This window comes from Cydia pomonella, unplaced genomic scaffold (assembly GCF_033807575.1).
Source record: "Cydia pomonella isolate Wapato2018A unplaced genomic scaffold, ilCydPomo1 PGA_scaffold_122, whole genome shotgun sequence".
NCBI lineage: Eukaryota > Metazoa > Arthropoda > Insecta > Lepidoptera > Tortricidae > Cydia > Cydia pomonella.
The window spans coordinates 1-15715 of record NW_026907766.1 but is presented as its reverse complement, the minus strand read 5'-3'; the positions used below and the strand labels follow the sequence as shown (position 1 = coordinate 15715).

At 40.8% G+C, this 15715-nt stretch overlaps 1 protein-coding gene across 1 annotated transcript; it reads left to right on the top strand.

The window, feature by feature from the left end:
- Positions 1-370: 370 nt before the first annotated feature.
- On the top strand, positions 371-15709 carry LOC133533211 (adenylate cyclase type 9-like). Its single transcript, XM_061872166.1, is given in 11 exon segments — positions 371-498; positions 1066-1424; positions 1557-1861; positions 1864-2139; positions 2142-2570; positions 3423-3677; positions 3929-4270; positions 7540-7916; positions 8823-8987; positions 12447-14169; positions 14172-15709. Coding segments are annotated over 10 exon segments (4251 nt in total). The 5' UTR covers positions 371-498; positions 1066-1137; the 3' UTR covers positions 14264-15709.
- The last annotated feature ends 6 nt before the right edge of the window (positions 15710-15715 follow it).

Genomic DNA, 15715 nt, shown 5'->3' with positions numbered 1-15715 from the left:
CCCGCAATTTGCGAATTTCGGTTTTGCGGTAAGCCCCCCGTAGTCGGTACGTCAGTACCTAGTAACAAATCGGTCGGGAGCGAATGATCGGACTGAGTCAAGGTCAAGAAAGTCGTTAGCTCACGCTCTCGCTCTGTTTATTTGATTGATATTTGCTCCTGAATTAAATGAACTAAAAGAGCGAACTAGTTCCTTTGACCGATTGACCGAGATCGGAGCGCTCTTTTTAAAGACCGAGCACAACTCTACTGAAAACCACAGACTACTCTTTGGACAGGCCTTGGATTTAATCGTTTGGAATCCATATTTGTAAAGCGCAGAGCATTCTAAACCTTGTCTGGAACAGTGTCGGTAGCAAAAGCAAATGTCAACGTCAGTTCGATAAAATAGTAAATTTTGTCTGTGGTCGTAGACTCTCAGTACTTTCAGCTTTTAGTGAAGAGACTTATTTTTCATTGCTGATTTTAATTAAGTGAAATGATAGACTGGATTTGAAACGTATGTTTGTTTTATGCTTACGAATAGAAATTCTATGACTTACATTTTTAAGAGTTTATGTATAATTTAGTGATAACCTTGATTTTGTGCATTCGACTTGGTGCCTTAACTTTGGTCACAGCGATTTTGTTATTATTATCGTAGTAAATACTGATAATCTCTTTCTCTCATCATAATATATTCACCGGTTCTATCTTTCTCAAAGGGTTGTAACTCTCAAATAATGAGGTCCAAATTATGTTTTTTTATTTATGTTATACAAACAAATCTTGTCAGCTTTTATAATTAGATGCACCAGAGTAATTTAGTTACTATCGCATGTTATGTGTTCTGAATTAAGACCGGCTTCACTTACATTTGACATTGAGTGCTTTTTGTTCCCATTACATTACTCTCTCACTCCTACAATATTCAAAATTGCAAATTATGGACAAGGACATAATATATCTAGGTTTATGTTTAGAAGAAAAATCAACCTTATAAATTAAAATAATTGTGACTAAATATTCACTTTTTGGAGTACACTCTGGTAATACTTGTCTACTAAAATCAGTTATCATTTTGTAGATTTCAATATGGGGAGGCCCTACTCTGGTATGATTGGACAATGGATAGCATGAAACACTTGCAATATACACAATGAGTGCCCCAAGTGGGTGTGTCAACTGCAGTGATGGCTCAGAGAAGTCTGACTTGAAGCATGAGGCAGAGTGCTCAGAGGGGGAAGATGCTCAAATTAGACTTGCGCCTCATGTGCAGGCATACCTTGCACATAATAGCCCAACAACCAACTGTTGTGGGCTCACCATCCCCATCGCTTTTGAAAGGGCTGCCCCGGGTACATGGTGGAATCCCAGATTTGATTCCAAGATACTTGAAGGCCAATATAGACATAGTTCCTTTAGACAAATAAGATTAAGATTCAGGTGAGTTTAAAATATAAATTTAAAACTATGGTAATATGAAAAAAAAATGCATGAGAACCCATTTCTAAATGTTATAGCTGCTAATTTTTAAATGTTGTCTTACCAAAAATGTTGTTTTTCTTTTAATTTCAGATTTGCACTTTTATACATTTTGATATTTTCTATATCATGGTTTGTCTACTTTGTGGTCCTGGGTTTGAATGGTATGACAGTGAAATGGCCATTTCTGTGTTCTATATTTGCTGGAGTCCTATTGATAACATCTGTTATGTTGTATGTCACATTCACAAATGTATACAAGCGGTATACATTCAAGATATCCTTAGTTATGGCCCTGGCGCTGTGCACTCTTAGCCTGTCACTTGTGACACTCACCACACAGGTGCAGCCGCATGGACTGCCTCCCCGCGCGGCCGACATTAGCCAATCAGGACACTTCTCATGTGCATTGAAATCCTGTTAATTATATATACACTTACACCTCTACCACTGTTTGCCTGTGTTATCACTGGAATTTTATATTCAGTTTGTTTTGAAGTGTTGAACATTGTGTTGCACCTGACCGAACAAGAATGGCAAGGTCCCGGGCTATTTGTAAGGATCCTGTTGCAGCTGTGTGTGCACATTATCGGTATACATATATATTTAATGACATTTGTCAGAATGCGCGGTACATTTATGAAAGTAGGTCAGAGTTTGTTGGTGCGAAGGCAGCTAGAATGGAAAAGCAGTTGAAAGAGAAAATGATACATTCAGTGATGCCTCCAAAGCTCGCGAGCTGCCTGATGGAGGAGCAAGTTTTAGAATCAGAGCCTAATCTGAAGAATCGTCATGATCCACTCAATGCAAGGCCTTCTAACCCCGCAGCAGGAGATATTAAGTCACTGTTCCGACCATTTAACATGAGCTGTATGGACAATGTCAGTATTTTATTTGCTGATATTGTCGGTTTTACGAAAATGTCCAGTAACAAAGGTGCTGAAGAGTTAGTGAATATACTGAATGATTTGTTTGAGAAATTTGACGAGCTGTGTCAGATACACGGCTGTGAGAAGATCTCGACATTAGGGGACTGTTATTATTGTGTGTCGGGTTGCCCGGAGCCGCGCCCGGACCACGCCACATGCTGCGTGGAGATGGGGTTAGGTATGTATAATCACTGACACATGACACGGTTGTTTACAACAAGGTGGTTGTATTGTTAGTATGTTCTAAAATGAAAACTGACGCGTAAAACTTCCGATCTGCGAGCTAACTAATCTAGTAAGATACTGCCTCACATATTTTTTGAATTATGACCTACCTACTATGTCGATTCTTTTAATTCGTTTGTACAGTTTTGCACAGCTTATATACAGTTTTTTTTGTCAAATTATGGGCAAGCTTGACGCCCTAAACTTATAATTCGTCCAAAAACCATACTTAATTGGGGGCCACACAGAGCTAGCATACGCGCGAGGCAATTTCCTCACGCACAAACCAGCCAGTGTTGACGTGTTCGCTCTGTGTGGACCCGCCTATTAATGTATATATCATTCATAATTACACATAAGGTATACCCGGTCGGATGGAGGGTAAGATCGTATGATCATATTTTCTACCAACATAGCAGTTATTTTACATCACAATACACCAAACAATACAGTGTGTGACGCAATTTCATTCCGCCCCTCTTGCTATATTGTACGTAACTGCTCAGTCGTATCAGTCGTGTGTTGCGAACGTTTTAAAAAAATGTGAAAAAGTTGAATTTATGGAAAAGACCGGAATTTTTCAACGTATGCACTTATTCTCCTTGCTTTACGCTATGGCGTATTCACACACGGTATACGATATACGGGAACAATTTACGCCGTGTGAACCTAGCCTAAGAGTTCGAATTAGCAATTAGTCCGATTTTAGTCCAAGAAGGTTACATGATTTCTTTGTACCACTGAGTCCACTTACTTTATTGGTAGTTGTAAAAAATGGATAGGTGAACGTGTTATTAATTTGTAGGTATGATAGATGCGATCCAAGAATTCGACAGAGAGCGCGGGGAGGGCATCAACATGAGAGTGGGCGTGCACACAGGGACGGTGCTGTGCGGGATCGTGGGCACCCGCCGGTTCAAGTTCGACGTCTGGAGCAACGACGTCTCCTTCGCCAACAAGATGGAGTCCACCGGCAAGCCCGGACGAGTACATGTCTCTGAAGAGACAACCAGGTTTCTCGGAGGCTCGTATGTTCTCGAAGAAGGCGACGAAGTATTTGGTAATTATTACCCATAAGTGTATTTTAATGTCTCCATTGTGATGTCTTAATTATAGTCGCGTCAAGATAAAGTTTTACGATGTTAATAACGGTTATCACACTGATTAAACTGGGCCACAATTCTTCATTGTTTTAACAGCTACTCTTTTCATATTTTGAAAATAGCCGCATAGTAGGTTGGTAGGTAGTTTGACATAAATTTCATACATTTTGAATTGATCATTTTGATAAAACTTATTGTATATATCCAGGTCATAAAACATACTTCATAGAGGGTCGCCAGCTGAGCTCCCCGTACGACCACGAGCAGTGCCTCACGCCCTCCAACCCCGTCAACTTGCGCCTCATTATATCTCCCGCAGCATCCCCTCAGTCCGTCCTTTCTTTCATGCAACCCCCGCGCTCTCCCCAATCTCCGCAAGGCTTCAATGACGCTCGGAAATCGGACAACTTTCTGGCGCCAGCTCCCTTTCATTTCCGTGCTAAGGCTAGTTCGCTGCCCAGTATATTGGACTCCGACGAAATGGATGAAAAAAGGGAGAAAGGCTTTCCGGAGGGAACCGACAGCTCATCTAAAAGTCCTACGTCTGTAGGTAAGTTGACTGAATATTATTTTAGTCTATTCAGTTTCCTTTCAAACATTTTTCATTTTCCAGACGCGTAATGGACGGCTTTCGGCATATTTCAGATAATAAATCATATTTGAAATTGGTCGATACAGTCATAGAATAATATTATCACAGCGTGATCGTGACAGCGTATCATTCTAGTCGGGTAAACTCAAATTATGTTTCGGAACCAATTCGGTAAATATTGTCATTAGGTATATCGGTTTCGTGTGCTTGCTTGGCGTGTTTTCCCATACCGATTTTATAAATTCGAAAGTAACGTGCTAAATTATTAAATTCTTTTGGAAATCCTTGGAATGGACATGACACTGACTAAATCTCACGCGAAGAGCTAACAAGATATATCTTATAAATTGTACCCGGGAAAATTCATTTTATCAGCATAAGGCCCTGATAAGATATGATGACTCGCCAAAGGTGATTCTACAAATAGAACTAAGAAGATGAAAAATGAACTTATTTCATTGATAAGCTGTTTACGAGATTTGAGTGTAGAGTGTTAAATATAGAATTACTAATTTACAAAGCCATGTTGCCATTTAGCAAACGCTTGCATCCGCACTATCATAGCGCGTGACATAGAGGTGAAGGACTTCAAACGTTTCCACGCTAAGTCCATGGACGAAGATTATGGCGAATAAACTGCTCGAGATCAAGTCTATCGTTACACTTATTATGTCATCAAATGTAGAGCATGAAGCTAAACTATTAAGGTTGTGTATATCATGACATTCATTACTGAGGCGGATCGTCACGTTGTCAATGCAATCAAGTTGAGTTAACACGTGCTTAAATTCTAACTGAGAGTTCAAACAGTTCAGGTGTCAATAAGATAAGCGGTCATTCGATAATTAGTTGTCATAACATGCCGCCGTTATGGATAAAGTCAAACATTTAAGTCGATGCCCAAATTTCATCATATTTACCTAATCACCTGAACAGGAAAAAGAGCTAACATTTTCGATTACGTATTATACATATAGAATGTTTGTATGTCTGTTTTCTTTGGGCCTGCTGTTATGCATATAAATAAAAAAAATCAATAGATCTTTATAGCCGAACCAATTTTAATAAACAAACGCTTATCGAGCGAAGCGTTCGCGAAGGTCTCCGTTTTAGCTTGGGCTAAATGCTTTCGTATGTCCGGATGTTCTCGTCTACAGGTCGCAATTCTCAACCAAATCTCGTGAAATTTTGTGACCGGACTCCATGATTAAATAGTTTTTTTGTCGTTTCAGTTTATTTTTTCAAAATGGCGTGTGTCATACATTTAATCAGTTTTAACCCTTTATAATGCATAAGGCCGTCAGAAATTATGCAAAATGTAACCAAAATGTAATCACTTTGAAACAAAGTTCAAAATCATGTGGAATATATATTCCCTCTGCCTTATAGGGGAAGTACGGACAAAATGACACATGCTGTTTGGTTTTTTGAACCATATATCTCGTTATTTAAAGTAATTATAATTATTTTCAGTTAATAAAACTTATCATAAGTTCATTGGCTAACACAGGGGTTCCCAAAGTGTGCGCCGCGGCGCCCTGGTGCGCCGTAGAAAGTAAAGAGGGGCGCCGTGAGTTCTATCATTATCCGAAACCACAAATATTCGCGGGTACCTCTTTGAGCGCTCGCATCGGTAAATAATATAGCGTCGTGTCACTCTTTTTCGACCGTGATTTTAAATTTACAAGGGCGCCGTTGCAAAATACTAAACTTGTAACTGCGCCGCATGTTGAAAAAGATTGGGAACCCCTGGGCTAACACTAACACAGCCTTTTAATTGAATAGGAATAATATTAATATTATTGTTTTATTCAGAAAAATATACAGGAATAAGAAAACCATTGGGTCCATATAGTTGTGGGTAAAATTACACACTAAGCATTATGCGAGTCCAGGCAGGATGAGTATTAGTGAAACAATGATAGCCGGTTGAATAACGAACATTTATTGTATTGAACCGCTGTCTTATATATATATATATATATATACTATTTCCGATATTGCTAAAAACAGAAAGATAGGTATCCTAGAATATTAATATCTATTCTACCCTTCGATTAAGATCGCGTTTGTAGCGATCGCAAAACATGTCTTCTCTCTCATCTTCTAACACGTAAACGGGTAGATCAAAATCCAGCAATTTAGGATTACCCTGAGTGGCCGTGTCCGCCGTTAGACTGCGACGCTTAGGCTGTAGCGGACCCCACCCCACCGATGTAGGAAGGTCATTCCATGTCTTTCTGTGGATGTGTGTGCTGCTGGTGATGGCCAGCTCTTCACTTGATTGATTACCCTGCCGCGGAGACTATCACTACTACTACGCATGTGAGAGTAGCACGCCCTGTCTTTTGTCTCGCTCCAAGTGCTGCATAAATAGCGCGGCGCCCCCGCGCACGGTTCATTCAGTTGACTCCGGCCGCCGATGCGAACCCATGTCCCATAGCATGGATATAATGGCATACTACAATTCTAAGGACATAGTTTAAATGTTTGGTCTTCTTTAGAACATCAGCACATGAAGTATAAGCCCAACGAGGACAATTTTTACATCATAACCAGTTTTCACCGGGCTTAAAGTTCATTGCAATTATTATAGGGACAGTTCTCTTCATCCTCTGTATGGCATAGACTATTTAGTTTTGTCCAGTGTATATGTATGTACTTATGTCATTTTGGCCAATTGTAAACAAGACGCATTCAAAATTATATTTAATGAATATCATTGGTATTTAGCTAAATAATAACATATTACTACTTATAATTCTCATAAAAACTGAAAAAAAACTCTTGTATAAAATAAACTTATGTGGGCACCAAAAACGTTCACACTCATTACTTCGGTGCGACTGAGCCAATGATGCCGGGAATCTCGCAGAATTGTGTCGTTAAACTCACTACAGCCCGCCAATTTCGAAATAAGCCCACTGTGTCATTTTGTCAATACATGTTATTTCCCCTAAAGACTTTTAGCTATGCTCGCGAGATCTACAGCTCACAAAGCCGCTAGTCTTTTTTTGTTCCATAAATGTAACACCTCTGGAGTTGCAGGCATCCATAGGCTATTGTGACTGCTTACCATCAGATGGGTCGTATTTTTGTTTACCATCGGCGTGGTATTAAAAAAATCGGCATTACCTTAACGCATGTAATCAGTCGGGTATACCTACAAACATTTTCTTTAAATCTTTTTAGGAAGTTCTACAAACATTTTCTTTAAATCTTTTTAGGAAGTTACGGCAAGTACGCAAGTAAGTTGAAGAATTGGAAGGTGTCGAAATTCTTAAGAAAACATTCCGATACCCCATTGCACGCAATAAAGAAACAAGCATTCAATGATGCCGACAAAACACTTCAACTACTGTCGTGCGGCGACGCGCCATCGAGCAACGGTTACCAGCAAGTGCCTATCGTGATAGAGGCTCAGGACACCAAGGCCAGGCCGACCAGCAGCAAGCTCAACACGCCTGTGAACCCCGACATGGTGTCGTTTGAGAAAGAGATCATCGATATCCGGTCGTACCTGAGCCAGTCAAGGAGTAACATGTCGCCCTTCGCGAGAAGTAGCAGCTATAGGTCGCAGTACGGAAGGCCTACTAATATTGACGTAAGTTGAACGTGACAGTTACTGCACTCAAACAGCTGATTTTTTAACAATTGGTTCTTTTGCTTATATCGGTACATAATACATACTCAGTCAGGTCATATAAGTTCTGTCACAACAGGTTTTGACTGATAAAATGTAATACAACGCTTTTAATAAAAAAAAGTTAGCCATGATTTGAAAGCTTGTTTTATACTGATCAAAATAATTCGTTTAAATTTTCGATCGGAACTTTATTTACTATGTACTTGTTTAGTTTGGGATTGTCGTTTGATGCGAATACGCCACTGGATTATGAAACATTCGCAAAGGGAGTAAAAATCAACGATATTCATAGTAGCAACGAGTACCTACGTAAACAATTCGTATTTGATATTGCCAAGCGCTTGTATCGCTCTCCTCTTGTCTTGTAAGTGTAATGAAGCTGGACTGGGAGTCTGTGAGATGCGTATTTTACTCGCCAACTCTATAGACAAATGAGCCATAGTGTCAGAGCGGAAAATCTGTTTTGTACGACGAATATTTTCTGTTCGAAGTACATTTCGGAGCCCAAGTAGCTATGTGGGTGAGGTGTTCTAAATGATCTGAGCGCAACTTTGCTGCTAAGGCTGCTATCTTCAGGAAAAGTTGCACTTACCACACTTGACAGACCAATGAACGTTGTTCAGGAAATTTCCCTTGCAATAAAATTTAGCGAACGTTTTAACGGTGACAGATCGTTTTGTGTAACCGAGGGGCATCTGGCCCGCTTAGCAACTCGTGCTGTAAACTGGCCGTGGTTATTTATTGACAAACTTAAAAAAATATCTTGAGTGCAAGCTTCGCTTGCGCTTGCCTGTTAGAGTAGAAAATCGATCTACGAAATGAAAAAATACAAAAAGAGTGAAAAAGAAAAGGTGTATGTTTTAGATCCCCGTGTGTCGCGCGCGCAGCTCGACGCTGGCCACGCAAGGGGAGCTGCGCGCGTGCGTGCGCAAGCGGCAGGACGACTCCGTCAGCCTGTGCCCGTCCGTCAACAGCCGCAAGGACAGCGGCATACGGAGCACCAGCCGCCGCTCCAGCATACAGCAGCAGGTAATCATTTAAACTCGCTCTTACCCGAGGGCCACGCTATACGATTGTTTTAAGAGAGGCCTAACGCGAAATTATAGTTGTTATATCGAATTATTACACATTCAATCGTTACAACACAGAAACTAGATTATATTTGTAAGGGCAGACTCTAGCCAAAACCTTACTTTACTAGGTCAAAGTTGGCTTGATAGAGACAGGAAAAAAAACACGAAAACGTGTCTTATTGTATGTAATTTCAGTTGTATATCGTTATCCTAAATAACTTGGAAGTATAATTTTAGAATAAAATAACTAGCGACGTCACTGGCAACAGTTTAGGCTGTAAGTATATCATCAGTCTGAAAGGTTTTACCCTTTTTATGCCGCTTGATATCTCAATCTCGCGTAGCAAGTTTAATTAATTACCGCGTTCGCGCTGGCGCGGGTGCATTGTAGGTATTTAACCCACTTACCCGCTTTGTGTAAGCGCGCCAGCTAGCGGACACCCGTACACGCTATCTTAAAGAGGGAAGAATAAATCTTAACAAATCACTTTGATTTTGATGTCGATAGCTTCATCATAATATATTCTAGGTTAATAGGTTTCGCTTTTAAAAAAAATTGTATTGCAAATTTTGAAAAAAAAAAGGAAAATCTATAAACCTAGTTTTTATTGTGTCAATAGGCGGGCCGGTCCACACAGAGCGAGCAGCCTCGCGAAGAAATTTCCTTGCGCGGCAAACGCCTGGCCGGCCCCGCGCGGCCGCGTGCTCGTGTAACTTTTGCCTCACTCGAGCTAATTTGCTCGGCAAGATGGCGTCACTCAGTCAGCTGTACTAAATGGCGCCGCACGTAATGAGTGCAGTGGATTGCATTTCTTTTATTTTGCTATTTAAAGCAATTCAAAAGAAAATGAGGTTGAAAAGAAGGACACGACAATTTGCGACACTCATTATTATGAATTTTTTCCAACGTTATCACGTTTTGACAACTTTTAACGTAAGTAGATACGATCAAATAACCAGGCGCACCATCAGCAAATACGTCTACACTGGCGCGCTGTAAACGTCTGAGGCGCCTGTGAGCATATTGAAAAACCAAAACCGAGCGGCTCGGCCAAGGCCACGCTCGCTCGTCTACACTGGGCGTTTTGTGCGCGAGGAAATTGCGTCGCGCGTATGCTCGCTCTGTGTGGACCCGCCTCATCATCATCTCCTAGCTGTTTCCAACCACAGAGACTGCGTTCTACCGCTGAGAGCGTCGCTGGTGCGCTCTCAGGTGACTGATATAGCCAATTTTTGCTGCAAATGTCCCCTCCGACATAATTGTAAAGTATGGCCACAGGTGGTCTGGCCTTCAGCTCGTCACGCTTAGAGTCGAGTTCTGTGTGCCGCCTAGCTTCAAACTAACGCAACTGCGTCTGCACAATATGCCTAAAACTGGCTAGACTCTCCCATTTCGTTGGCTCTATATGAGCTCTTTTCATATGCCGCTTCAACACATCTTTGAACAGCAAGAACTGGCCGCCTTGTTTTTCTTTTCCATCTTGCAGTTCGCAGTAGAAGATGCGTTACGCGACTCGGTCTTGGTACATGCGGGAGAAGTGACCGCACCATCGTAGTTGTCGTCTCATTAGGTAGGCCTGTATTCCAGCGACATCGGCACGCCTAAGGATCTCTGTGTTTCTAACACGGTCAGACCAATGGACGCCCATAATTTCGCCTAGGCATCTCAGATGAAAGCTGTATAATGAGCGAATATGCTTACGATACGGGCACCACGTTTCTGAGGCATACAAGAGATTCGGCAGGACAATAGCCATGTATACAGCTATTTTAGTAGGAAGCTTTATATCGTGTGACCGAAACACCTTGAAACGAAGTTTGCCGAACGCTGCCACCCGCCGAACAACATACTAAAAAATCATGGAGAATGGAAATTATTTAGAAGTGGAAAAACGACGATCACGTGGTATATTTCCCTCTTAACGAATGTATAGCGATCGGTGTCATCTTCAAGCATTTCGTGTCCGGGGCGTTACGTGAAATCTGCCAACAGCTGTTAACAAACAGGGCGCTACTGGCAAACGGGCATTTCTGTTAAAATAGTACGGGAGCGCCTAATATTGGATTTGTTTTAATTCTTGCATGCTTTGCTCCACTTTCATAAACTAGAGCATAAACATATCTTTTGTGCAGCCTACGCACATCCATAAAAACAAACTTTACGAGAATGATAAACGGAAATAGTACATTACGATACAAGTGCGAAAAATAGGAAATTCGAAACGAGTGGCGATAAATTAAAACACGACCGAAGGGAGTGTTTTAAATCGACACGAGTTGCGAATTACCTATTCGCACATGTATCGTACAACGTTTTACAGTACATATGGCCCTTTAAATGTTCGACACAGTAACATAATATGCTACTTCTCGCACTAGTGCTATAAAGTAGCCCCATATGTACTGTAAAAGTATTTTAATGTTATAGGTTACGCTGACGGGTATATGTATAACTAAATTACCTATCAGTGCACTATGTTAACGGTGCAAAAAAATCCTTTTAAGATTGGATAAAATCATTACAATACTTCCAATCCTATATAGCGGGCTTTTGTTTAAAGATGGACTACTGATAAAAAAAAAACTCTGGCCTAGAATGAGGATATTTGATTGTTGTAGGTTGAAAATTCTTATAAAACATCTAGATCGAGATCTAGATATCTGGTCGGATTAACTGTGTCGTATTTGTTGTCTTTAATACCTTATTCTTCTTTTTAGAATCTAGAACAACTCATCCAGCCAGCTTGGTTGCATGCTGGCCGTAACGGACGGTTAGAGTTTATGGTTCAATTTGTAATGGTTACTGGTCAATTGCATTAACGTTACGGCCAACACTGATATTAAGTCTTTATTAAAAATGTTAATCGTTTAAATCTTAATTTAATAACCAGACATAGAAGTTTTTGTGGCAAAAACGAGTTCTTGAGAAAATGAAACATCGACAAAAATAACATCGATAAGTCAGTCATAGATTAATAATTAAAAGATGGAAACTCTACTTGCTGTAATTTACCGGGAAATTTCAAGAATGCAAATCAATTACCGATCCGACCATAATTTCTTTATTATATATATTAAGTTTTAAAAATAAAAACGTAAACTGTAGAATACAGTGTCAAAATATAAGAAACCTACCAATGGGTGTATCAACGTGTCGAACGTGTTGTGTATTTCGCGGTAGGTATCTTTTTATACAATGTTAAAAATATCTATAACGCTACGGTAACATCGATAGTAGACATGTCGATATTTGATTTTGTCAATCACTTTATTTTGCCACAAAAACTTCTATGTCTGGTTAATAACGATGTTATATTTAACTTGAATATTTCCAAGCCTCCAAAATATATAGTCCAAATTAAAACAAATAGAAAATATGTTGAGAGATGAGAATCAGTTTGTATTTAAATTTCAGATATTTGCCCTGAACCACACGGCGATAGCGGTGTCGCAGGTAGACATGATGCAGCACCGCGTGTCAGGCTACTACACGTCGTCGCAGTCCTCGCTCAACGAGCCGTCCTCGCGCACGCGCCTGCCGCCGCCCCTCAACGACCAGCAGGTGCAGTCCCTGCAGAAGCTGCGCAAGCAGTCCGACCTGCAGCTCATCCGCTGCGTCCAGGACAACGCCAGGTCGGGCATCAACTACTTCGTCCAACCGCCCCTCAATAGATTCACTCTCTTCTTCAAGGCGCCAGAGATAGAGGCGCAATATCGCGACAAAGCGCACCGAAGCGATGACTGTGAGGATTTCCCTCCGACTCTGACCACTTCAAGATTTAACACCGCTTTAGATATTCTTGTTTCTGCTATAATCTTTTTAGCCGTTTCCGTTTCGATATTCGTTTTGTATCACGCGTGGAGACAGTGGATCGGGTGGTTCGTGCTCTTCAATGTCATAGAGGCTGTTACAATATCCTGCTGCGTCTACCGACACTACTTGAAATGGAAGACGAAAGGGAACCCTCCCGTCACGGACACCATCCAGCGGTCCGTGAAGGTATTTAGGCAATTAACGGATTGGTTTCCGTGGCATGTATCGGGCGGGCTGCTAATTAGCCTGCCGATTCTGGCTATTTTAATAAATTTCTCCTGTAATTACACGACGATGCCCATTTTGAAGGGCGAGCAGTCCTTCTACGTGTATTTGCTGTGCATTAGCATAGTCCACTTCTGTAATTTTACCCAAATGAACTGGCTGGTGAAGAACACTTTGGTGACTGTATATGCTGGCCTGTTCCTGTTCCTCGCCGTACTCGGGTGTCACGAAGTAAATACTCAATATTTAGACGCTGATATTATGCGGCCTTCAATACTAGCCGCTACTTATAATAACTCATTAAACGCGACCAATGACTATTCTGACGACTGGCTAGAGAACAACAGTACCGAGACAGGCGAAGGCACGCTGCACAAGATGCATTTAACGGAGCTTTATTTAGACATAGTTTTGCTGCTGATGCTGGTATGGTTTCTCAATAGAGAGTTTGAGATCAGCTACCGTCTCAGTTTCTACAGCAACGTTGTAGCCAACCGGGATAAGCAGAGGGTCCAGAACATGCGAAACCAAGCGGACTGGCTCCTACACAACATCATCCCGCGCCACGTCGCCGACCAGCTCAAGAACACCGCCAAGTATTCTGAAAACCACAAGGACGTCGGTATTATCTTCGCTAGCATAGTCAATTTCAATGAAATGTACGACGAGTCGTACTTAAAGGGAAAGGAATACCTTAGAGTTCTGAACGAGTTAATCGCGGATTTCGACGAGCTATTAGAGAGACCGGAGTTTCAGCACGTAGAAAAAATCAAAACTATCGGAAGCACGTTTATGGCGGCTAGCGGACTCAATCCAGACTTGAGGCACTCTTCCCGCGGCTCACACGATCATCTCTACCAGCTGATGGACTTTGCTTTAGAAATGCAGAAAGTTGTGGACAATTTTAATCAAGATTTGCTAGAGTTCGATTTCATTCTTCGGATCGGGTATAACTTTGGGGATGTTACGGCTGGGGTTATCGGCACAACCAAATTGTACTATGACATTTGGGGCGACGCGGTGAACATCGCGTCTCGGATGGACTCGACGGGAGTCGTGAAGCGTATCCAAGTGGGCGAGGCGTGCATCCCCGTCTTGTCACCCACTACGAGTTCGAACAGCGCGGCAGCGTGTACGTCAAAGGCAAAGACGATATGAACGTATATCTCTTAGTCAGAAAAAAAGAACTCTAGATGAAACAAATTATTTATAATGGAAAGTAGAATCTGTGATTTAATTATATGTATATTTGTTACTACGTAGCTAACGTAATGAGGTTACAGTTTAAGAGATGCTTGGGTCATACACTTATTTAGGTTCTAATTGAATTCCTCTGGAGTTGCAGGCGTACATAGGCTACAGAGACTGCTTACCATCAGGCGGGCCGTATGCTTGTTTGCCACAGACGTAGTATTAAAAAAAATTGATTGGATTGAATCTGTTCCTGCAAGTTCTGAATATCGTTGAAACCATTATCTATAATTTTGGTACAGGCCAAAGTTACGTCGGTTTGATCGTACAGCTCTCAACCAGAAAGAAGGCTCCAGTATGCTTAACTTTTGGGGACAGAAGAAAGAACTTTTGTTTTAGAAGCCTGTGTATGGCCCGCTTATTTATTGTGTGCATTACAAAAGTGATATAATGGCTTAAAAAAATACTCCAAATATATAAAGGATATTAATTTATTGTTATTTGGCTTAAACCTAGCACTCACTACCCTGCTTGCAGTCCTGCTATAGCGGGAGGTAGCCCTGCTAGAGCGAGATGGTAATCTTACTAATGACTATGTTTGTTTCTCACTTCAGCAGGCAAGCAGGATCGTGTGCAGGTTCTAGCTTTTAGCGTGTCGAGTGGCAGCGTGTGTGACGCATGTTTATGTGGTGTAAAACAAATCTCCTTGCCGCATTCTCTAATCTGTAACCAGTGCTCTAGTCCACTATGAAATTTCATTGAACTGTATTATGTGACTAAATATTATTTATCCGTCTTATATGTATTTGACCGTAGTTAATTATGTAATTATTAATGAGGAATATTAAAGATTCTTCCAAAGGGTAGCTAAATGATTTGTAATGATTCGAATTGATAAGATGAAAATCGTGTTAACTACGAATGCGTAATACAAAGGCAACGAAATGGTATGGGTTGTGGGTGAAACCTGACTTATGTTTATGACTTTGTTAGCCGTGTCGATGTATCGTAATATCATACTTAAATCCGATTTAGACAGTTTTTGTAAATGTACGAGTTCTGCGTTCCGAAGCTAATGTTTTTCCTATAGCTTACAGAGTAATATTGTAAAATGAGTAGCAAATTATCCGTCAATGTGTAATGCCTCAGCTTTGGTGCGCCCTATTTCAAAAGTAGAAGCATGTACTGTTCTTTATATCCAATAATACGATTATTCAAGTAACTTAGTAGTGATTAATATATTACAATCAACTAGCGCAATTTACTAATGTATAGGGTTGCTGCGTTTATTGTCTACATAAACATAAAATTGTATTTACGTCTGAAGACGATTTGTGTCTTCGTTTGAGTTTTTTGTGTGATTGTATATGTCAGATACGATGAGCTGTACCTACTTGTACTTATGTACTATATTGCTCGCAAAAGATATTCTAATGCGAAAATTTTACAACCGC